General features: G+C 32.9%; 2 protein-coding genes across 5 annotated transcripts; one reads left to right on the forward strand and one right to left on the reverse strand.

Annotated features, from left to right (window-relative positions):
- Window positions 1–1371: 1371 nt before the first annotated feature.
- LOC115878102 (phosphatidylinositide phosphatase SAC1) lies at window positions 1372–14852 on the forward strand. 3 transcript variants are annotated; one of them, XM_030894466.1, is made up of 7 exons: window positions 1372–1632; window positions 1735–1944; window positions 1998–2246; window positions 2301–2456; window positions 2594–2708; window positions 2818–3448; window positions 14027–14852. In XM_030894466.1, exons 1-7 carry the CDS (start codon window positions 1598–1600, stop codon window positions 14374–14376), a joined length of 1746 nt encoding a protein of 581 aa, XP_030750326.1. In that variant the 5' UTR covers window positions 1372–1597; the 3' UTR covers window positions 14377–14852. The 3 variants fall into 3 exon arrangements, with proteins under 3 accessions (XP_030750326.1, XP_030750327.1, XP_030750328.1); XM_030894467.1 differs by lacking the exon at window positions 14027–14852 and adding an exon at window positions 11558–11819; XM_030894468.1 differs by lacking the exon at window positions 1372–1632 and having other exon boundaries at window positions 1831–1944; window positions 1984–2246.
- Window positions 14853–16089: 1237 nt separating this feature from the next.
- Window positions 16090–18128, reverse strand: LOC115878103 (BEL1-like homeodomain protein 10). Of its 2 annotated transcripts, XM_030894470.1 has the most exons (5): window positions 17320–17851; window positions 17087–17253; window positions 16885–17033; window positions 16595–16822; window positions 16090–16500 (listed from the first exon to the last, which is right to left on the reverse strand). In XM_030894470.1, exons 1-5 carry the CDS (start codon window positions 17474–17476, stop codon window positions 16296–16298), a joined length of 906 nt encoding a protein of 301 aa, XP_030750330.1. In that variant the 5' UTR covers window positions 17477–17851; the 3' UTR covers window positions 16090–16295. The 2 variants fall into 2 exon arrangements, with proteins under 2 accessions (XP_030750330.1, XP_030750329.1); XM_030894469.1 differs by having other exon boundaries at window positions 17087–18128.
- Between the last annotated feature and the right edge of the window lie 4647 nt (window positions 18129–22775).

Below are 22775 nucleotides of genomic sequence, written 5' to 3' on the forward strand. Positions count from 1 at the left end.
ATAACAATAAAATTGGTATATTTGCATAATACAAAATTAAGTTTTAAGAATAAAGGTGTTACTAAAAATACTAAGAAATTCATATTTCTTTGTTTTAATTGGTCTAATGTTATTTACATTTTACGTAAGAATTATACCGTATCATCGAAAAAATCGGCGTCTAGTTGGCTTGGAAATGAACATCGATGACATTCCCTAAATAACTGTACACATAAAATAATTAACTAGAATTTTACAATCTTGGAAAATTTGATATTCTTGAACCTTGATTCTAAATATTCTAAATTTTTTTTGATTTTTTTAGGAATTTAGGTTCGGGAAAAACGCTGATTGATTTTTCATTTGGTTTTCATTATTTTTATTTGGTTTAAAAAACGGTTCGGCTAACATTATAGCCTCCATCAGTGTTGTGTCATATGAAAAAATAGTGTCGAATATAATCCAAAAATTGCATATAAAATATTCACACCACGCACATAATGTTTACTGCGTACTCCATAGTCAATGTAGATAATTTTAGTGTTAAGAATAATAATTTTAAAAAATATGTGGTCATCTTTTGATAAGTTTATATTAGTTTATTAATTGCAGTAAACATTATGAGGTGTGAATTATATTGTATATGTAATTTTTTGGATTATATTCGACACCATTTTTCTCATATGACACAACACTGTGAAGGCTATAGTTAGCCGAAACGTTTTTTTTAAACCAAATAAAAATAATGAAAACCCAAATGAAAACTTAATCAACGTTTTTCCCGAACCTAAAAATCACAAGAAAATCAAAAATTTTAGAATAATTTAACATATAAAATGCCAGCGATCTTCATTTCATAGCCATCGCTGACGCCTTTTTTTAGATACTATTGTATTATTTGTAAATATAATTTTTCGAACATTGATACTTGCAAAATATACATATAAATTTTATGAATGCAAATAATAATACATCACTATTAGTAGATATTAAATGTTTTTGTTAAATTAGATCGATTTTCAAACCCCAAAATTTAAAATATATTTTACATTTTACCCATTATCTTATGTACCTATACATTATTTGTACATTGTAAAACATTTGCTGCATTTGTATGGTTCATAGTTTATTTGCCAAAGTATTTATTACTATAAATAGGTATATATGTTGTAGTTATTAACTGTATATTATGTATATTTCATTTAAACTATATCATTTTTAAAATACAAACCAAAAATCTGAGGAATAATTATGTTTTCCATGTATTCTACAATATATTTATTAATCCGTTATATCTAACTAGCGTGACGTCATAAATCTCGCCCGCAGGCTGATCTTTTAATAGAAGGCACTGCGGGGCTTTAGCCTTGTGAAATGACAGACTGATGACAGATTGACAGATGACATGATGTAATACACTTGTGTATAGTATAATCAGCTTGTAATCTTGTAATCATCTCCTTATAATAAAATTTATAAAATAATTGCAAATATCTTAAATTGAAATGTCATTCACCAGTTTGTAATATATTTGCTAATGTTTAAATAATTATGAAAAAGGATATTAGGATATTTTATAACTGTTCTTAAAAGTTACAGTTTTTATATTTTTCTAAAAATGTCTAATTCCGATGTATACAACGACCTAACTTTGTAAGTTACCAAATAATATAAGTTACCATATATATTAAGATATTGAATAAACTGCATTATTTATAAGGTATATTAAATTTATAATAGGGTGTATTTTAATAGGTACATTACTCCTGAGAAATTTTATATAGAACCAAAAACTAGTGATGAATTGTTAGTAATTGATCGTGGATCGGAAGCTGTAACTGTACATCGAAACACGGGTCAAATTCCGGCAGCTAATAGTAACAAAGACTTTTGCGGGCTTCTCGGATCTATTAATTTGTTGGCTGGAAGATATTTAATTATAGCAACACAGAGAGATTTGATTGGGTATGGCCCCGATATTACATCTGTTTCATTTTGATTTAGGTCAAAATTTATAGGTATATAGGTGGTCATCCAATATGGAAGCTAGTTAAAACTGAACTGATACCATATTGTCGCAGTATGCTTCATTTGACCAATGAAAAGTTAGCTGACAATAATACTTATGTGAATATGGTAGAAAATGTGTTAGCAACTCCAAGTTTTTATTTCAGCTATAGTTATGATATTACTCATTCCATTCAGAGGTTGCATGATCTTACACCTGATTTTTGGCAACAATCCATGTTACAAAGGGCTGATAATAGGTAGGCATCCTGTTTTAATTATAACACTTTTTAAGCTTATCATATGTTGTATAGGTTTGTTTGGAACAGATATCTTTTAGAACAATTTAAGGAGACAAATGCTAAAAGGTTTTCCCTTCCTTTATTACATGGATTTGTTTCAATTAACCAATGTGTCATAAATGGTCGTAATTTTACTTGGGCAATTATATCTAGGAGAAGTATTTATAGGTAAATTATAAATTTATAATTGACTGTTGTCATCCATCGACCTTATAATAAGTTGATGTGTAAAAACATTGATTTTTTAATGACATATTGATAGTTTTATTAATTACTCTATGATATATTTTTATTTGAATAAAAAGAGCTGGAACAAGATGGTTTAGAAGAGGCATAGATAAGGATGGGAATGTAGCTAATTTTGTTGAGACAGAACAAATTGTTGAGTCTAGTGAAGGTGATAGAGCTAGTTTTGTACAGGTAGGATATAACCAAGAACAATAAGAATCCCTCTGTAGTTACTGATTAGGAGTATTATTATTACTCTGAGATAACTTATCATCTAGATTATCATATCATATTTTTTAAGATAAGAGGTTCAATACCACTCTTTTGGTATCAAAAGCCAGATTTGCGGTACAAACCAAGCATAACTTTGGACTTGGGAGTGGATGTTCAAGATCAACAAGCTGCTTGCTTAAGACATCTAGAAACCACAGCAGGTATATATGGCAGACAGGTCATGATAGATTTGGTTGATCAAGTGGGCTCTGAAGGTCGATTGGAGAAGGCATTTAAGGACACCATAAGCTATTTATCTCATCCGTCAGTTCGTTACGAACCATTTGACTTCCACGCCGAATGTCGAAAAATGAAATGGCACAGACTATCCATATTGACAGATAGAGTTGCTTTAGATCAGGATGATATGAGTTATTTCCTAATTCTTTCTGATGGAACATTTTCTTCTTTGCAAGAAGGGGTGTTCCGAACAAATTGCATTGACTGTTTGGATAGAACCAATGTTGTTCAGAGCATGTTGGCTCATAGGAACTTAGAGATTGTATTGAGGAAATTTACGATCTTGAGCTATGATCAGAAGTTAGAAGATCATCGGACTTTTGAGTCATTGTTTAAGAACGTATGGGCTGATCATGCTGATTTGATTAGTATACAGTATTCAGGCACTGGGGCTTTAAAAACGGATTTTACCAGAACCGGTAAGTAAAATCTGTGACACTCAAAATAAATTGACTCTCATTAGATATATTTAAACTTTTTGATTTTTATTGTAAAGTTCTCACAATTTATTTGTTCAAACTATATCTTTAATATGAAAAAGAAACTTGCATTGAGAGTACAGATAAAGGAGTAAACAGTAAATTACATTCAAATCATTTTTCATTATGTTTATTTTTATTTTTATTCAAATTATTTTTCACTAGTTTAAACAGGCGCCTAAAAATTCTGACGTAACTTATGAGCATTTGGATTGTCGCCTATACCTGGAATGTGTTGTAGTAATGGGCATTAAGATTCTTTTTAATGAATCAAATCACACGATTCAATTTCTCATATTGAATCGACTCCTACAATTCGTTCATTTGAACGAACCACATGCACAATTTACGTTTCATAAAAACAAGAATCGTAACTGGCACTACCGGCGATAATTTTAGGGACCAGAACAAGAAACATACAACCAGGGAACAATAATAGAGACCACAAAATGGCGTAATTGGATTGATTATTTTACCAATAATATTAAATTTTCAATCCAATTTATATATACTATTTATTGAAGACTTCTTAATACCATTTTAATATTTTTAGAACCATATTTTAATTCCGATTTAGTAATCATAAAATAAATAGTAAAAGGGTAACATTGAACATCGATGACATTCCCCATAATATTTTACATATAAAATGACAGCGATCTTCATTTTATAACCATGGCTGATGCCGTTTTTTATCACATTGAGCAGAGGTCAACAATATTTATTTGGAGTTGCATTGGTTTATAGTCGGTAATATTATTTTAACAAAAATATTAACGTGAAAATTAAATACCTTACAGATACTCCCGAACTAAGCACAGTATAAATATTATTTTTTCCTGCAAAATACTTTCTTATCGTTTGCATTTTATGTCCATGATGTTTGTTTAGGACTTTTGTTCAAGTCTCAATATAGGCGCCTGCGACTATATGCCTATATCACCGCCGCACAGTGTTCAAAATTGATGAAAACTTGGTCAAAATTGATTACGTGCAAGCTGTAAACCCTATTGCGCCAATTTAAACTACTTTTTCATTAATTTTTGACAGGTTTTATTGCAAATAGTCTATAGCAGTCATATATCAATTATAATAATATAAAAACTAATCATCCGAATCCTCATATTGTTCTCGCCCATCATTATCTTCATTGTCATTATGCTCATCAATTTTGAGTTCATGTTTCTCCTCCTCTGTAAGGTCCAGCAAAGGAAGCATGCTTTGGTCTATTTTCCTATGAACTTTTTTGGAGAAATGAAATGAACTCAGGAGTGGATCCGAGCTCAATATGAGTCTTTTGAACAAATCCTCATTAATTTTAGCAGGGCTGATTTTTGTTATGTGAACATTCCAGAATTTTAGTTGCTCTTGTGGGCGTGGTCATAGTTGCCTCTGTTACCAATTTTGAAGCAGAGACGTTTCCCTCTTTACGCAATTTCATAGACTCAGCAAATGATAACTCGGCTGCTGTATTTTGCCGTCGAATTTTTTCAGTCTTTCTACGTTTACTAACGTCCGAACTTTCTACAAATGTTTTTGACGGCCGACCTGGTATAATAATATAAAATGTTAGAATTTATCCCTATAGATAAATAATTATTTTGCATATTTACCTCCACTTGTAGATGCAGAACAATCAGGAACCGTAAGTTGTCGTTGACAATGAAACACTTCATCGGGAAAAATAACATCAACCTGTATAGCCAATCTGCATACCTAGACAAGAAATTTCTGTCTTTCCTCCGAGCAGCTTTCTATTTTGTTAAATATTACGGAAAAAACGATTGCCTCATGAAGTTATTGAGAGAGTTAGTTGCAATTTCATCTCCGTTTGTTTCAAAATGATCTTTTAAAAAGTCCAAACATGAATTTTCTTCACAGAGAAATCTTGGCCAGGTATTTCCATCATTTTCTCATGTAGATGCAGACGTGTAATTGCCATCATGAATAAATGCCAAAAATAAACCCACACACTTTAAAACAATATATTTGTTGACTTACAACACCGCAAAATAACACAAACTAAACTTATGACTACACTGAACACCATATAATAAAAAACTAAATACTGGCCGCCCGGCCGCGTGTAAACATGTTTAAAACTCAGCGCAAATGAATCCGAATTGCAGCCTGATGCGCACCTTTGCGCAGGTAAAACAAAATGTTCCTAAATTCCTTAGACTATAGGCTTTTATGTAATGTATAATTTATTGATGAGCAAGGACTAGCAATAAACATAAAAGACCAATAAAATGGCATTTCTTCAAAAACTGTATTGGGTTATAGGCAGCGAATTATGCCTGAAAGGAAAAGCGACCTTCATTATAGTATTTAGGTTATTTAAATCCTTAAAATATGTACTTTTTTCTGATATAATTACATTTCCATGAAAAATTTGACTTACAGCGGCTAAAAAAGAAAACATTTTAATGCCAAAATATGCTGTATAAAATTATTATTATTTTTTTAGCTTTTGCTCATAAAAATATTCAGTCATGATAAAACCATTAAAGCAATGCTTGGTTAAAAGTTGTAAAATGAGGTAAAGAAACATATACGTAAATTTGACGATTCTCAAATAAACTAAAAATTTTCAATTTCGATCGGTTTTTTGCAAATTTTGAACACTGTGCGCCGCCGGCGCCGCACTGTGGTCAGTTTTTAAAAATTAACAGGAAAATATTAAAAAATATGATGAAGCTAAGCGGCGTCAAAAACTCCATAAGTAGGCTTTGAAATAGTTGCTAAGAACATTTCATTAACAAATATGTCAAAGGTCGTTGCGAATTTACTCATGAATTTACTGTTATTTTGATTGAAAATGTAGTATGGTTGACAAATTAAACTAAATAATCTTGTTATTTGCACATAAATAAAGTTTTTAATTTGCGTATTCCGTGCAAAAAGTTATATGTCATTAATACTATCTAAAATAGAAAGAGCAATTGTTGTTGGTAAGTTTTTTGACATTAATGTTCTTCTGTTGAATATTAAATATGAGTAAATAATTTTGATATGGTTAGATTTTTTTTTTAAATTATTAGAATATACATTTTTTTAATGAACTAGCAGAAAAATGTCTTATGAGGTTTCCGTTTTAAATAAAGTTAAGTTGATAGTTAAACCATTAGACAACTTTACCAAACCTACAAATTTACCGTCTTAGTCCGTCTGTTAAGTCCAGGCCATTTTTTAGGACGTATTGCCCATATTAAACGCTTGGAGGTTGTTGACTTTTTAAATAAATAAAATAAGATAATATATTTACGGACTAGCCATTTAAATGTACGTACAACAATAATTATAATTACAACTAGAATAAAATCCATCACAACAGAAACTTTACAATAAATTACTACAAAACCTCCGCCTTTACTTTATTCTTGAAACTATTTATATTATTACAGAAGAAGTCGACAGTCTATCAATAATCTGATTAGCCTCTACACAAAATCTTGTAAGCGCAGACATTCCATAATTAGTTCTGTGAAAAGGTATATGGAACAGACCAAACCCACGCAGAATTCTCCCCGGAACATGCAAACATAGTTCGCTTAGTAAGCTGGGACAGTCAATCTGAGAGTTGAGAATCTTGAAAAGTGTGCAAATATCTATAAATTTTCGCCGATCTCCCAAACTTGGTAAATTCAATGAATACATTATTTCCTCAATTGCAATATCTTCCACGGGGATTCCCATCTTAAAGCCCACAAACCTCAAGAATTTTCTCTGTATGCGTTCGATCTGCTCCACATAGATCTTATAATATGGACCCCAGACTGGGCAAGCATATTCTAGTATCGATCTCACATAGGCAATATATAAAGTTTTGATACAGTTTATGTCATTAAAATCAGTTAACGTTCTTTTAATAAAACCCAACATCTTTAACGCTTTGTTTGTCATGAAGTTAATATGATAATTAAAATTCAGATCCTTAACAAAGTATACACCTAGATCTTTCATCACATCAGTTTTATCTAAAATATCATCTTGAATCTTATAATCATAAAATAAAACATTTTTCTTTCTGTAGAACTGCATTACTTTACACTTTGGTATATTTAATGACATCCTATTCAACCTACACCATTCACTCAATCCATTCAAATCCTGTTGCAACTTAAAGCAGTCATCCAGTGACTGAATTACCTTGTAAATTTTGAGATCATCCGCGTATAACAAAAATTTAGAGTGTGTAACAAAGTCGGTTACATCATTAATAAATATATTGAAAAGCAGCGGAGATAAATGAGACCCCTGTGGAACTCCGGACTCGACTAAAACCTCCCTAGAAGTGAACCCTTTAATTTTAACCATTTTGGCGGCGTTCCATTAAATAACTTTTAAACCATGACAGAAGGTTTCCACAAATTCCACACCTCTCCAATTTCTCCATCAGCAGATTATGATTGACTTTATCGAATGCTTTAGAAAAATCTGTGTAAATAGCATCGATTTGTTGTTTCTTCTCTAGAGATGTTTTTAATTCATTTTCATAGACTAATAAATTTGTAATTGTAGATTTTCCTTTTCTAAAGCCATGCTGATAATCGGTTAATATATTTTGAAATTCCGGTTTGATTTTGCTATCAATAATTGATTCGAGATTTTGGCAAGTATGGAATTCCTAGAAATCGCTAAAAGCAACTGTTAGCAAAATCTGTAAGATCCATAGTATTATTCTTATAAAATGATAATTTTTAAATATCTAACATATGCAAATGATCGCGACCAACATCTATTTAAAATAAAAAATAACGAAACTTTTCCAAGTTTTTAATTATTATACACGCTGTATACGACCTGTTCTTATTAATTATATTATTAATGTAATTTTATGATACCTAACATATAAAATCGGATATAGTTATTAATCAAAGTTAAGTAATTTTCACTAATATTTTTTTCCGGCTAATTTGACAAAATTGACCACAGTTCTGAAAGGAGCGGTGCGCGATAGCCTCGTGCCGCCCTATGGCGCGGAACAGTTCTGGAGCTTTATGACTCAATAGAATGGAGTGAGAGTATCGCGTTCTTGGATTCGATTCAATTCTCACGATTTTTTTTGCGGCTCATCGTTCAAATCTTATGGATCCGTGCTGCGTACAATTCAATTTAGCGAACCGTATTGTAAGCAATGAATCAATTCTCACGACTCTTTGAACCAACGATCGCATTGTGATCCGATTCAATCCTCACGATTCTTTTTTACGGCTCATCGTTCAAATCTTATAGATAAGTGCTGACCACGATTCAATTGAACGAACCGTATTGTAAGCAATGAATCGAATCTCACGATTCATTTTTAATACTCGTTCAAATGAACGACCCGTTCAATCTTTGCCCACCTCTAATGTGTTGGAATTGAAGCCGGGCCAGAGATAACTAGATAACCGGTCATGTGTATTTCACATAAGTTCTTCTGTTAGGCTTCCCTGGCGCAATAGCGCAACTCCAAAATTCCGAATATTGATTAGCCCATACTCTGAGGATTAGCAATTGTCGAACGGGAGCGCAAACGAAAGCCGTACGAATGAACAGCTGATGCTAGTGTCTACTCTCTTAGTCTCTTATTGGTCTAGTTATCCGATCAACAATTCAAAATCCAGGCTTCCGCACTACATTTGAGCTCGCCTACTCAGCGACTTATGCAAATTCCTTCAGAAGATTTATATACCCATTTCATCGGCTCGGCTTCACAGAGTACAGTTTGGAGTCGATATTTTATAGTTAATAAATACTGTATTATCGAAAAAAAAACGCCGTCAGCGATGGCTATGAAATGAAGATTGCTGTCATTTTATATGTAAAATTATATGGGAAATGTCATCGACCGTCATTTCCAAGCCAACTGGACGCCGTTTTTATTCGATCATACAATATACAATACAGTATCTATGTATGTATCCAAAGTATTAATTATATTTTCTGACGCAAAACGGTGTAAAATAAATGGAAATTTATGTTTAATTGCATTGTTCATCTCATACAGGGTTTTTAGGGAGGAAAGGGTTTTATTTTAAGGAATGCTGGAATCCAAAATAAACAAATATAATGTCCAAAAAGAATCCTTTCTGAGTTACAAAGTGACAAAGAAAGAAAAAAAAGTTAAAAAAAAACGTTTTTGTTTATTGGTGTAAAATTATTTGTTTTAGCGAAAAAAATCCGGGGATTTATTTATTTAGAAATGACAATGCAAATAAATAGCACAAATTTTGACAAGAATTGTCGCGTAAATTTTTTATTTTTTTATTTAAAACCCCATAACCCTTGCCCATAACACAGATTTTCTTCTTGGTTTTGCTGTGTCTCATCCAGATGTAAAAGAGAAGTAAGGTGAAATGTCAGCACTGGCAATTTAATCACTTTTTTGGTTTTCCATTAGGGTATCCTGCACTATAACTTGTTACTCCTATTCAGTAAGCGCTTACTTTATTGGTCCTTTTGTGCTAATGTAGCAACTGAAAGCACAACTGAAACAAATAAAAATGATTATTAAATAATTTGTATGTGGCCGCTATTACACTGTCAAATTTCTTTGTCAAAGATTTTATTTATAATATATTTTATGAAGAATTTGACAGTGTAACATGTGTGATTTTATTAAATATTATATATTAACACTGTCAAATTTTTCTTAAAATATATTTTAAACATAACCTTTGACAAAGAAATTTTATAGTGTAATAGCGGCCTGATACCCGCCTAACAAAAATAAGTCGGCTTATTATTCATTTCATAAGTACAGTTCAAAAATCTCAGAATGGCGAAACACAACCATTCCGCGACATTGAAAAGACTGCTTACATGTTATTTAATTTCGAGCTTATGGCATGTACATAAATGCAAAATTAGATTCACGTGTGGCTCTCATTCCTTTTGCAAGTCAGGTACAGTCATCCTCTGTTATAAATGTTTAGAGCATACACGGCAATTTTCATGATTCCATTTCTTACCTCTGCGATATTTTTGGATCCATTCTTGTCGTAGTTATTTGTCATTGGGTAACAGATAAAAACTTATTTCATCCCCTGATTTTTTGGCTTTTGCTCTGCAATTTGTGCAGGCTGTCACTGTACATAGACCCTTTCGGTGTTGAAATTTAATCACTGGTTGATAACCGGTTTTTTATTCGGTGTACCGGTGTTGGCTGATTTACCAATAGTATTCGCTATATTATCATTTAGTAAGAGTAATGACGTAGCAGCTCTCGGACGAGAGGGATATAGTGACGTATGCTGGCGACCTCGTCTCGTAAACGGGCTAGAGCTGTTTATTATTTTATGGTTGTTGCTGTCGTTTGTGTTGTGTATTGGTTTAATCTTTATTGAAGCGCACCCACTTTAACTTAACGGTTTCAAATTTAGATATACTTTTTTGTCAGATAAACAACTATAAAGTAAAAAACTGTTTGATAAAAAACAAAAAGTATTCACCTGTAACAATCAAGATGTCGGATAAACACCGGTGTCGAGATGAACGCCAATGTCGGTATTGACACCCATACAGCGACTGAAACACCGGTTATCATCAACACCTAAACCGGTATTTAAATTTTAACACCGAACAGGTCTATGCTATGATTGCTATGTACAGTTGTAGCCCGCGCAAATTGCAGAGCAGAAGCCAAAAAATCAAAGGATGAAATTAGTTTTTATCGGTTACCGCAATGACAGATAACTTCGACAAGTTTGGATTCAGAAATGTCTCAGAGATTGTAAATGGAATTATGAAAATTGCCATGTATGATCTTAATATTTAACAGAGGATGATTGAACGTGACTTACAGGCTGAACTGCTCAACTGTACTAACAAACAAAAATGAGAGCCACACGTCAATATAATTTTGCATTTATGTACATGCCATAAGCACGAAATTAAAAAAACTGCGAGCAGTCTTTTCAATGCCTCGGAATGGCTGTATTTCATCATTCTGAGACTTTTGAACTGTACTTACGAAAAACAAGCCGACTTGTTTTTGTTAGCCTTTTTTAAATTCAAAAAAGGGCATACAAATATTTAATAATCATTTTTTTTTTGTTTCAGTTGTGCTTTCACTGTACTTAGTGTTTTACCATCAATTGCTACATTAGCACAAAAGAATCAATGAAGTAACGCTTACTGAATAAGAGTACCAAGCTATAATGCAGGATATCCTAATGGAGAGCCAAAAAAAAACTGATAAAATTGCCAGTGGTGACAGCAGATTGCCATTTATTTTACGCCGTTTTGCGTAATAGTGACAGATAACTTCGAGAGAGACTTTTACCTCGGAATACAATTACTGTGAATGTATTAATGTCAAACCTTCTGTATTGTGTTTTATAGGTAAAATACTAAAATGTTTACCCATTTTTCTTCGTTGCTTTTAATTTTTTATTTTAGTAATTTTAGTAAATTCTTAATTATTTCCTTAATATTTTGATTTTTTTATATTTTTTTCTGGGTACATTTATTGAAATAAATAAATCTAATGCTTAAGCTATACCTATTCTGCTTATATTCTCATCATTGAAATTTTGATTGAAATCGAATTATACAGGGTGGCCCGTCATATACAACGCGGTTTTTGCAGGAACGAAAGTTTGTATTGAAATGAAATTTTGTGAGCTTTATGTCAGTCAATTTAAAGCATTTTCTAAAATTATGTAGAGTTCTACAGGGTCTCCCCAAAAAAAGTTACACATCAAAGTAATGTTTTTGTAATGGAACACCCTATATATTAATTGATTTTTGGATTCTAGTAAAAAAAAGAAAGGTTTGTTTCATTAGAAAAGTATACGACTAAAACGTATAGTTTTTGAAAAAGCTAAATTATTTGACTTTTTAGTATCTTTTTCTAAATTAAAAATGAAACTCCCCTTCTGTTAATTATACGAGGGAAAACAAAATATTGATATTTTGGTGAAAGTTTGAAACACCCTGTGAAATATGTTAAAACAGCAAGAAATTTAAAAATCATTTTATCATCTAGATACATCCTTTCTCGATAATTTGTTTTTTGGTTCATCTCATTAGCTTTATTTTTGTTGGAAATATTCGGCTTTAAAGAAGACATTAACATTTTTTCGTAATTTTTACATTAAGACCATGCCTTTGCTTTTGGGCCTAGTCAACACATCTAGTAAGTTCTGGTCCCGAAGCAGGCCTTCTTGACATGAGATTTGCTTCATTTAATCTTCTTCTTGTAGTCCGTTAGTTAATATGTACGGTCCTTAAGTGCAATTCATTATCAATTTGAAAAGCTGGCAAACGGCGGTTTCTTAGCGATAAACTTACAATAAGTCGATCGTCTCGATTAGAAGTTCTCATACGAAGGTTCCTGGACGTCTAGATTGACGTTATCATAGACGTGGTCATAATTCAAAGACCATTTATTACTCTATGGTATTAAGGTATTTTTGGAGCCGGAATTTTATAGCAAATTCACTGAACTCGAATAAATAAATGATATATATTTGACTCACTGTGTATATCTATAAAAATATTTTTGAAATGTGAACTACCATTCATATACATATATTTTGTAAAAGGTTTGGAATGAAAATCTCAAATAGGAATCCTGATACAGAGCTTTTCCGGAATACGGAGCCATCTTGTATGTATGCACTTGTATATGTGTGTTTATTTTAATACTAAAGTGAAAGCAACGACTTTAAATTGGTAAACTTTGTAATATATCTTATTAACAATTCAATGCAAAAAGTTTTATAAAAATTCGTTCACAGTAAATGAATTCCGAGGTTTGTATCCCATAAGGGCTTAAAGCACTCCACTATAAGAAAATATAATAATTCATACTTTGGATACTAGGATAAAAATTGACAACAGAATTAATCTTAATATATTATTATTAATCTTAATACAGGAAAATACGGGAAAATTGTATTCGGGAAACTTCGGCAGTATATTCTGCAGATAAAAATAAAGAAAGCTCTTATAAATTTATGTCCTAAAATGCCTCGTTTCGGAGATAACGGGGTGTAGTTTCACTTTTATTTTGATTTTTTTCCAAATAATTTGTGAGCTAACGCCGATATTTGGATGAAAATTAGTGTCTGAGCGGGGTGTTTTTTGACATGAGAAATCCGATTTTGATATCAGTATGACTCCTACTTGTAGCCGGCGCCACCTACATATTTCTTACCTGTTTTGAAGAGTAATAACCTTTTTTTCGTACCTGTATCACAATAGTGAGCGAAAAATTTACATTTTTAGTCCAAATAACTATCTAGTCAACACTATTGATAGTTATCAATATATCGGAAAAAATCTATCCTGAATCGTAAGTATCTAATATAAAAACTGGTCTCATTAAATTTTAAGGAAAACTGATAATATAATATACCTTATTTTCTTTGAATAAAAATATTTTGTAAAACAATTTTGAGATGTTCAATTAATATTCAGATTTTAATAAAGGTGAATCAAAATATACATGACGCTTATCGATATATCGATAACTATCGATTGTTATCGATATATCCCTAGTCACTACTCTATATATTTCTATAGGTAAAAGGACGAAATCGGGCATGATCCAAGATGGTATCAACTCGCTGATCCGGTATTACAAGAACAACTTTAACGACGGCTCCAGACAAGACTCTATAGATTTGTTTCTGGGTAATGGAAAGGTGGTATCTCCTTTGGCCCCACCCCCTGGTTGGAGATACATTACCTTCCCTTCTGTTTTGCTAGTGGCCACAGCAATGTTTGTCGCTTCTGTCATATTCCCCGCCGAGTACTCCAGTGAGTGCCTGTTGTACCTAATGTTTTGGGGCGGCATGATGGCTTCCACAACTTACTATATATTCCAATATGGCGTCGAATTTGTTGACAGGCCTAAGTTGACGCCTACGTAATTGTCTATACAAGTAAATCAATATTTATCTTTTTTAGTAGCGGATTATAGTAAAATAAAGTGTTGCCCATTGGCTCTGTATCGGGTAAGCTAGCTTGTAGCTTTTTTCGGATACACGTAAAATAAAAATGTATTTTAAGTAACTAAAATTTTTACTCTTTATAAAAGTCTCAGCGAACTCTTCAGCCACCTGCTGCAAAAAATAAAAAATACAACTTCAATAATTTAATTAAAATTTTTATTACGTTTAAAATTTAATTATAAAAAACTGTTTGATACAGACACTTGGGTAACACTATAAAGAAAAATCATAGCTTCGTCTTATTTACTGGAAATTAATTGGTTTAGGTGTTTAACAATTTGTCTATTTTAATTGTAAAAAAAGATACTAATTCGTTTTAGAATATCATTTTATTCTGTATACCTCACAATATTTAATTCAAACTTTACATTATATGGTTAAGTTGTAACTGTTAAGTTGTGTTTTTGTTATTTTATTATTTTGTTTATATATTTTATAGAGATGTTCATGTAACACTTAACTAATACTTCTTTGTATACAGGGTGTTTCAAAACAAATGCGAAAAACTTCAGGGGGTGATTCCTTGTTCAAAATAAAGGGTAGTTTGCTTCATAAACGTTGGGTCAAAAGTCAACCATTAGGGAGATATCGCGGTACAAAGATGGCGGAAAAATAATGTTCTTATTTTTTATCTTGAAAACGAAAAGAGATAGACTAATGAAATTTTATGGAAGCATTACTGTTATGAAAACACACTTTCTGGTAATTTTTCACTTTTTAAAATGAGTGGAAGGGGTTGAAATAAACTACCCCTATCATTCTTGTTAACGAAATTTAAAGAAAAATCTTATCAAACACGTGCAAAAAAATTAATTTGGATAGCTTAGTTTGTTTAGAAACTTTTTTATCTCTTGTATTTTTTTTTATAAAACTCACCGATTTGAAATTACAAAATAAAATGTAAAGCATTACATGTCAGGACTAAAAATATTTTTAGATTAACAATCTAGTGATAATAATGATAATAATAATAATCTAGATAATAACGTATTGCAGTAGGGTAATGTCAAATAAAACAATATTAGAAACATCTTAAAAAGTGACAGCGGCCGACTAGATTTTTTCCTAAAAAAATTACAGCTACCCACTAGATTCTTTATCTAAAAATGTTTTTTGCCCTGACATGTAATGCTTTACATTTTATTTTTTAATTTCAAATCGGTGAGTTTTATCAAAAAAACACAAGAGATAAAAAAGTTTCTAAATAAACTAAACTATCAAAATTATTTTTTTTGCATGTGTTTGATAAGATTTTTCTTTAAATTTCATTAAAAAGAATGATAGGGGTAGTTTATTTCAACCCCTTCCACTCATTTTAAAAAAGTGAAAAAATTACCAGAAAGTGTGTTTTCATAACAGTAATGCTTCCGTAAAATTTCATTAGTCTATCTCATTTCGTTTTCTAGATAAAAAATAAAAACATTATTTTTCCGCCATCTTTGTACTGCGATATCTCCCTAATGGTTGACTTTTGACCCAACGTTTATAAAGCAAACTACCCTTTATTTTGAACAAGGAATCACCCCCTGAAGTTTTTCGCATTTGTTTTGAAAACACCCTGTATATAAGCACAATATAAGTTTGTGATACAGGTATTGTAAATATTTCAATATTTGTCAGTAATAAAGGCCGTGATATTCTATTTAATTTATTTTGTAACTTGGTAATAGCTTACCTTAAATATTTGGTAATGGATTACCATAAATATTTGGTAATAACTTACCTTAAACATATAAAAACAAACATGCAAACAACATAGGACGTTTGTGTTAAATGGATAACCAGAGATTAATCTCTGGGTAGAATGAAGACTTTAACAAGTAACAAAGTGAAGTTTCCTATGCTATTTCGGCTGTTTCTTGTTCTTTTTCTCTTTGTCTGACGGCCACAGCGGTCTCTACTAATAAATATAGGCATTTAAAACGTTCCTTCTCTTCTTCTTCCGTCATCAGAGGATCTGGGTCGATTTGGTTGGCCGGCAACACTTGCACTTTGGGACTGGGATCAGGCTGATTGTGGATCAAGGTAGGCAAATACTGCACTCTAAAGTACATAGGAAAATAAAAAAAGTCTGCCAAATGTAGAAACGAGGCAAAGTTATGGGGTAATAACTATAGAGCAAGACAAACGAACTCACCCAGTGTTGGTAAATCTTTTATTGGCGTATATGCCTTCGGTTGGCATTCCAGAATATTCGATAGGGCCGGTCCACGTGGCACTAAACTTTTCTTCCTCGCTAGGGCTAGAACTCTCGTAGCCATTAATTTCTTCCGGTTCGGAACGGTAAAAAAGCGTCATGCTGTCTTCAAATTCGGGATTTAATCTCATCCGTTTGTGATGGTGATTTTCGAACTCTTCGGCCCATCTATAAACGATTCGTACACTCTAAAGACACGTTAAGGATAAATAAAACATTTTTTTCAGTACCCTACTCGTCCTCGGTCGCCGCCAATAAAGTTGGCAGCTGAAAGTTTCTTTCCTCTACGAGATATGGTGTAATTTAACGGATCGTGACCCTCCCTGCGTATCATTTCTGGCAAAATTCTTCTGCGTGCATTGATAAACCAATTGCAAACCTACAAAAAATATGTTACGCCACACATTCTACTCCAAAAATTCTAATAAAAACCTGCAAAACTGTAAGGCCGGCTTCCTGAGACAAAGTCAATTTCTCAGCATCGCTAGGATAAGCATTGTATCTGTGCTCGTACAGCCATCGTTTCAAAATTTTCACCGCATGTTTAGGTAAATTTCCTCTGCGCTTTCTTATTGGAGTTAGTCCCAGACGTAATGAAGCTGAAGAGTGATTTATAATGTTGTCAATAGTTACCTGAAATATTGTAGCACCAAAGAGATAGTTACGTGATAAGTAAGGCGGAGAAACTTCGCGCAAAGTTGTTTCATGGTCGGATCCCGAGTCGTTGTCTTCGCTGCTGCTGTTTTCCGGATAACAACCGCTGTTCGTGAACATTGGATTGAATTTTTCGTTTACGTTTTCCATGTTCGGACTGAAATTCATCTCGGCCGTAGTTCGAAAGACGAGTTTCGGTCGTTTTGTTTGGTTTTGTTTACTTGTGAAACAGTTGAAGCGACGACCGGGTGAAGTTGAAATTGTCCAGTGCCAACTTTTGGCATTGATGGCCGAATGATGTTTTTGTCTTTTCGAGATGATACGTTCTATTTGCCGCTTCAATAATTGATTTCTTTTAACAAATAACAAAAGTATCTGTGTAAAAGGCAAAAAAATACGGTCAAAATGTTTTTAGCGGCTTTATTTCAAATATTTAAATGCTCGGCGGATCTTCGGAGAAACTCGTAAACTTTCGTAGATCATTTCCTGTTCGATATTCCCGCCATTTTTGAATTCAGACCTATTGGAGAATTCCACGTATTGTGGATTCGGTGCCTTTTCTAATTTTAATGCTGTTTGTGAAAAACTGAGTTTATTTTTCCACATCACTGATAAAAATATCAGTAAAAAAGGTAGGTTTGACTCCAAAATTAAGTAATTAAAGCTTGGTTCTCACTGCACGATCATATTATCATTATCATATTAACCGAACTTGATGTCGAATGCATTGGTGTTTCGTATAGTGATATTCAGATTGTAACCATTTATAGATCTCCATTGGGTGATTTTGAATCATTCTTGATGGCACTGACCACAATGTTGGAGAGATTAAACATTACAAAAATATTATAGTGGTGACGGGTAATTTTAATGTGCACTTTAAATCTGGTTTACTTAATGCCCTTTTATGCGGAGTATTTGAATCTTATGGATTAACAAAGCCAATCGATGTCAATTTTCTATCAAAATGCATTTAGCTTAGGAGTTGAAGAACTCGGTTTATCTGATGAGTAATAATAAAAGTGCTGGTGTCAGATGTAATTGGTTTAATCAAGAGCTGAAACGAGATCGAGAAACTCTGAAATTTTTGACTATCCTGCTTAGAAATGGCTCAAATATGGTCTCCCATGACACAATCATATCATTTCGTTCCAATTATAAAACAAAGATAGAAATGTGCAAGAAAAAAACTAATGATAATAATTACATTACTCGCTCGAGAAACATATACAAAGCTGTTTATCCTATAATGAAATCATCACGTTTAGATGTTATCAGTCCCCAAGAATTTAACTTTTATTTTTGTACTGTGGCCGAAGATATATTAAGAAATCTTTCTTCATCTAAAAATTACTCTCTTGACCAGTTGACTATAATAATGAAAATATAAATCATATTAGCACATTCTCTCAATTTAGACAGTTAACATACATTGAAACCAGGCAGATTCTGCGAGATTTAAAAAATAGCCTCAGTATGTATTAACTACGGTTTCAACGCCAGAATAATAAAAACAATACGGGAACTAATCGTAAACACATGCATTAACAAAATTGATAAATTTATGAATTCAAGCTGATGTGTTTCGCGATCGATTTAAGTTGGTTAGGGTTGTACCTTATATGTGTTTTGTGGTTGTACCCGTGTTTAAAAAGGTGACCACGATGGAGTATCAAATTATAGAGCAATCTCCAGATTTATTTGGAGATGGCATTAACAAATCAAATATATATAATATGTATGTGCATATTTACAGGAACATATGTTACAGCCAAATATGGATAACCATATATATAACCAGCCCAATACGGTTTTCGATCAAACATGTCCACCATCGCGGCTATAAATAGGCTTACCAGCCGCATACAAGAATGTTTTGGAGAAAAGGGTATTGCCTAAGCAACCTTTTTTGATATAAGGAAAGTATTTGATTGTGTTTCACATGACATCCCATAGACTTAAAATAATATTTTAAGTCTATGTGACATCCTGATTGGTATAATAAGCTTAAATGCTATGGTTTCTGCAACAGTAGCATATCATATCCATGATTCAGTCATAACTAACACAATCGTCGTCAATATGTTGTATTCAATCAAGTATCAAGTCAGTTTGCAGTTACCAACGGAGTACCTCAAGGTTCTGTTTTAGGGCCAATTCTTTTTTTATTATATGTAAGCGCGACTTGAGAAATTGCTTAGATGATGGATCACATTTAATACAATTTGCAAACGATACTACAGTCATAGCATACCTAATAGCAGCGATTGGTCCATGTTAGCTGATGTAAGTCAGAAATCAGATAAAGGCATCACTGTATACAGTACATCTGCTGGATCTGTGTCTATGAAAGGAATGCGGACAAAAAACATTTAAATAAACAGCAATATATTTTATACGTCGATTTGACGAGTGCCTCACCGCAAATCGCTCCGCCCACTCATTTTATTGGCTACTTGCAAATTTGTTGAATTTTTATTGATGGGACGCGTCGTCTATTTTTTTTACGAAAAACATCGAGAGAATATCGTTTCCCCTCTCACGGATACCCCGTAGCTACAGAACGGACAGACGTACTGTACATACATACATACTGCCATTACTCGCTGACGAGTATTTGACATGCGTCAGAAGATTTACGGTTACGCAAGGAGCTTTCTTTCATGAGCTTGTCTGTGACGGAAAAACCCGGTACGTGCATGATGTGTTGCTGTTAACTGTGTTTACAATTCTTCTCCATTGAGGTCTATTGTGCGCTGTTTCTTCCCTCTCATTCGGCATGTTTATGCCCTTTCGTAGAAAACATCCTTGTACCTTTTGAGTTGTCCACCCGGTTTCCTCTTACCGTCTACAAGTTCACCGTAAAGCAGAGATTTTGGTAGGCGGTTTTCTTGCATTCTGCATACGTGATCAGTCCATCTTAAGCGGGATTTTGTAATCATGACTTCAACGCTCTCGCAACTAGCTTTTTCAAGAACCGATACGTTTGAGACATGGTGGAACCATTTTATTCTTAAGAGTTGTCTAAGATGTCTCTGTTGCAACTTGTTTAATGTGTTCATGTGTCGGTGGTACTGCACCCAAGTTTCGCTTCTATATAGCATGGTAGGGATTATTATTGTTTGGTACACTGCAAGTTTCGTTTTTGTGCTCCAGTCATGATTGTAGAAAACCCTGTCTTTTAATTTCCAGAATGCTCTTGAGGCGCTGCTAATACTGTGCTGAATTTCAGAGTAGATATTGGCCTTTTCCTAAATCAAACTGCCGAGATAATTGAATTCCGCTACATATTCCAATAGTTCTCCGATTTTTATAACGTTGTAATCTTCCAGGGGAGTGCACATGATTTTAGTTTTATCGATGTTCAGCTTAAGGCCCAAAGCCTCGTATGCCCAGGTATATGTGTTCAACATTTCTTGTAATTGCTGTAACGTTTTTGCAACTAGAGCGCAGTCATCAGCGTATTGAAGTTCTGTGATGAACTTTGTACGTGTTTTTGCCCTGAGCCTTTTTGTGTTGAACAGACCGCCGTCGTATCTGTATCTAATGGCCAATCCTCTTTCCTGTAGTTTGCTGTCCACTACAATGGAGAGCGCTGCCGTGAATATGTTGAATAGAAGACGCCTCCTTGCCCAATACCTGTATTTATTAGGAAGGGATCGCTCACTGACCCATGATGGTGATACTCTTGACTTGTTATAGTAATGGAGGCTTTTACACACTGTAAGAAATTTGTTGGGTACTCAGAACTTTTTCACTGAATGGTTTAATAATAAAAAACTATTGGTTAATAACCAAAAACACAATCATTCATTTGTACGCTAAAACCAACAGTGGAAAAAATAGTGCCTATTATAAATTCTTAGGTGTTATTATATTAACGCTGACCTGGAAAACTCACGCAATAGAACTCAATAAGAAAGTTAATAAAGACTTATATGCAATAAGAAACCTAAAAAAACATTGTGTCGCAGCAGGTAGTCAAGAGCGCCTATTTTTGCCTTGTTCATTCGCACTTGAGTTCCGCTGTTCTGTATTGGGGACATTCTGTCCATGCAACAAAAGTATTTGCAGCACAAAGGTCAATTTAAAATACTCTGAATGTTGTAGAACAGCGTTTCAATCTATGGGTATTCTCACGGTACCGTATACAGGGTGTCATTGAAATGGTGTAAAAAAATATCGGGGGGTGATAGTACTCCTAAAAATAGTAAAAAAGTTCCTATAAGTATAGGGCGGAAAATGCATATTAAGGGAGTTAGGGGCACTGAAAGGGTGACTTTAAAAAACGTTTTTTTTTATAAATTGTAGGCTTAAAAAACGAGATAAAATTTTGAAAAAAAATCCTCTGCCATAAATTTTTACCCTAAATCAAATGGTGATACTGAAAAATTATTTGGAAAAGCGGAAAGGATAGTTTTTGCAAGGGTAAGGGGTTGTTTCGTGAATAACTTTTTTGAGGTTATTTTTTTTGCAACGTGGGTTCATTTTTTGAAAACTACATACTCTTTCCTACAAAAAAGGTACTCTTGTTGCACATCGCTTAGTGTGATGGTTTTCGAGAAAATTGAAGGCAAAGAGTTTGCTCTGATAGGTTGCTAACTGGTTAATCAACATAAATTTATGAAAGTTATGGCGGTTCAAAAGTAACCAAGTAGTTTGTTAAATAATTAATTGGAATATCAAAATTTCATGATTTTTAAAACATCGTTTTGCTTTAAAAACGAAATAAACCAATTACCAAAATTCCTTATTAAAATAACGCATTCCTTAATTCATTCATAGTAAATGTTCAAAGTGACCACCATTCATTTCAATGCAGACATCTGCTCTTCTTCTGCGTACCCTGTGGAATATCCTTGGTGTTGTCCGAATTTGATTGGAACAGTCAATAATGCGTTGCCGTAGTTGCTCTTCAGTATTAATCGGTACTGAGTAAACCATAGCTTTGTTATTTCGTTTTTTAAAGCAATAAGATGTTTTAAAAATAATGAAATTTTGATTTTTCAATTAATTATTTGATAGCTAATTGGTTACTTTTGAACCGCCATAACTTTCATAAGTTTATGTTGATAAACCAGTTAGCAACCCATCAGAGCAAACTCTTTGCCTTCAATTTTCTCGAAAATCATTACTCTGGGTGATGTGCAACAAGAGTACCTTTTTTGTAGAAAAAAGTATGTAGTTTTCAAAAAATGAACCCACGTTGTAAAAAAAAACTTCAAAAAAGTTATTCGCGAAACAACCCCCTACCCTTGCAAAATCTACCCTTTCCGCTTTTCCAAATAATTTTTCAGTATCGCCATTTGATTTAGGGTCAAAATTTATAGCAGAGGATTTTTTTTCAAAATTTTATCTCGTTTTTTAAGCCTACAATTTCAAAACAACCGTATTTTAAATTCACCCTTTCAGTGCCCCTAGCTCCCTTAATATGCATTTTCCGCCCTATACTTATAGGAACTTTTTT

This window comes from Sitophilus oryzae, unplaced genomic scaffold, assembly GCF_002938485.1.
Source record: "Sitophilus oryzae breed Bouriz unplaced genomic scaffold, Soryzae_2.0 scaffold_1500_pilon_pilon, whole genome shotgun sequence".
NCBI classification, from domain to species: domain Eukaryota; kingdom Metazoa; phylum Arthropoda; class Insecta; order Coleoptera; family Curculionidae; genus Sitophilus; species Sitophilus oryzae.

Excerpts from the sequence above, each read along its gene's own strand:
- LOC115878102 (XM_030894466.1), top strand. The coding sequence starts at position 1,598 with ATGTCTAATTCCGATGTATACAACGACCTAACTTT. Across the intron at positions 1,633-1,734 it reads GTATACAACGACCTAACTTT|GTACATTACTCCTGAGAAAT; the intron begins GTAAGTTACCAA and ends GTATTTTAATAG. Across the intron at positions 2,247-2,300 it reads TTACAAAGGGCTGATAATAG|GTTTGTTTGGAACAGATATC; the intron begins GTAGGCATCCTG and ends TATGTTGTATAG.
- LOC115878103 (XM_030894469.1), bottom strand. The coding sequence starts at position 17,476 with ATGAATTTCAGTCCGAACATGGAAAACGTAAACGAAAAATTCAATCCA. Across the intron at positions 16,823-16,884 it reads GGCGACCGAGGACGAGTAGG|ATGGGCCGAAGAGTTCGAAA; the intron begins GTACTGAAAAAA and ends AATCGTTTATAG. Across the intron at positions 16,501-16,594 it reads AAAAGATTTACCAACACTGG|AGTGCAGTATTTGCCTACCT; the intron begins GTGAGTTCGTTT and ends TATGTACTTTAG.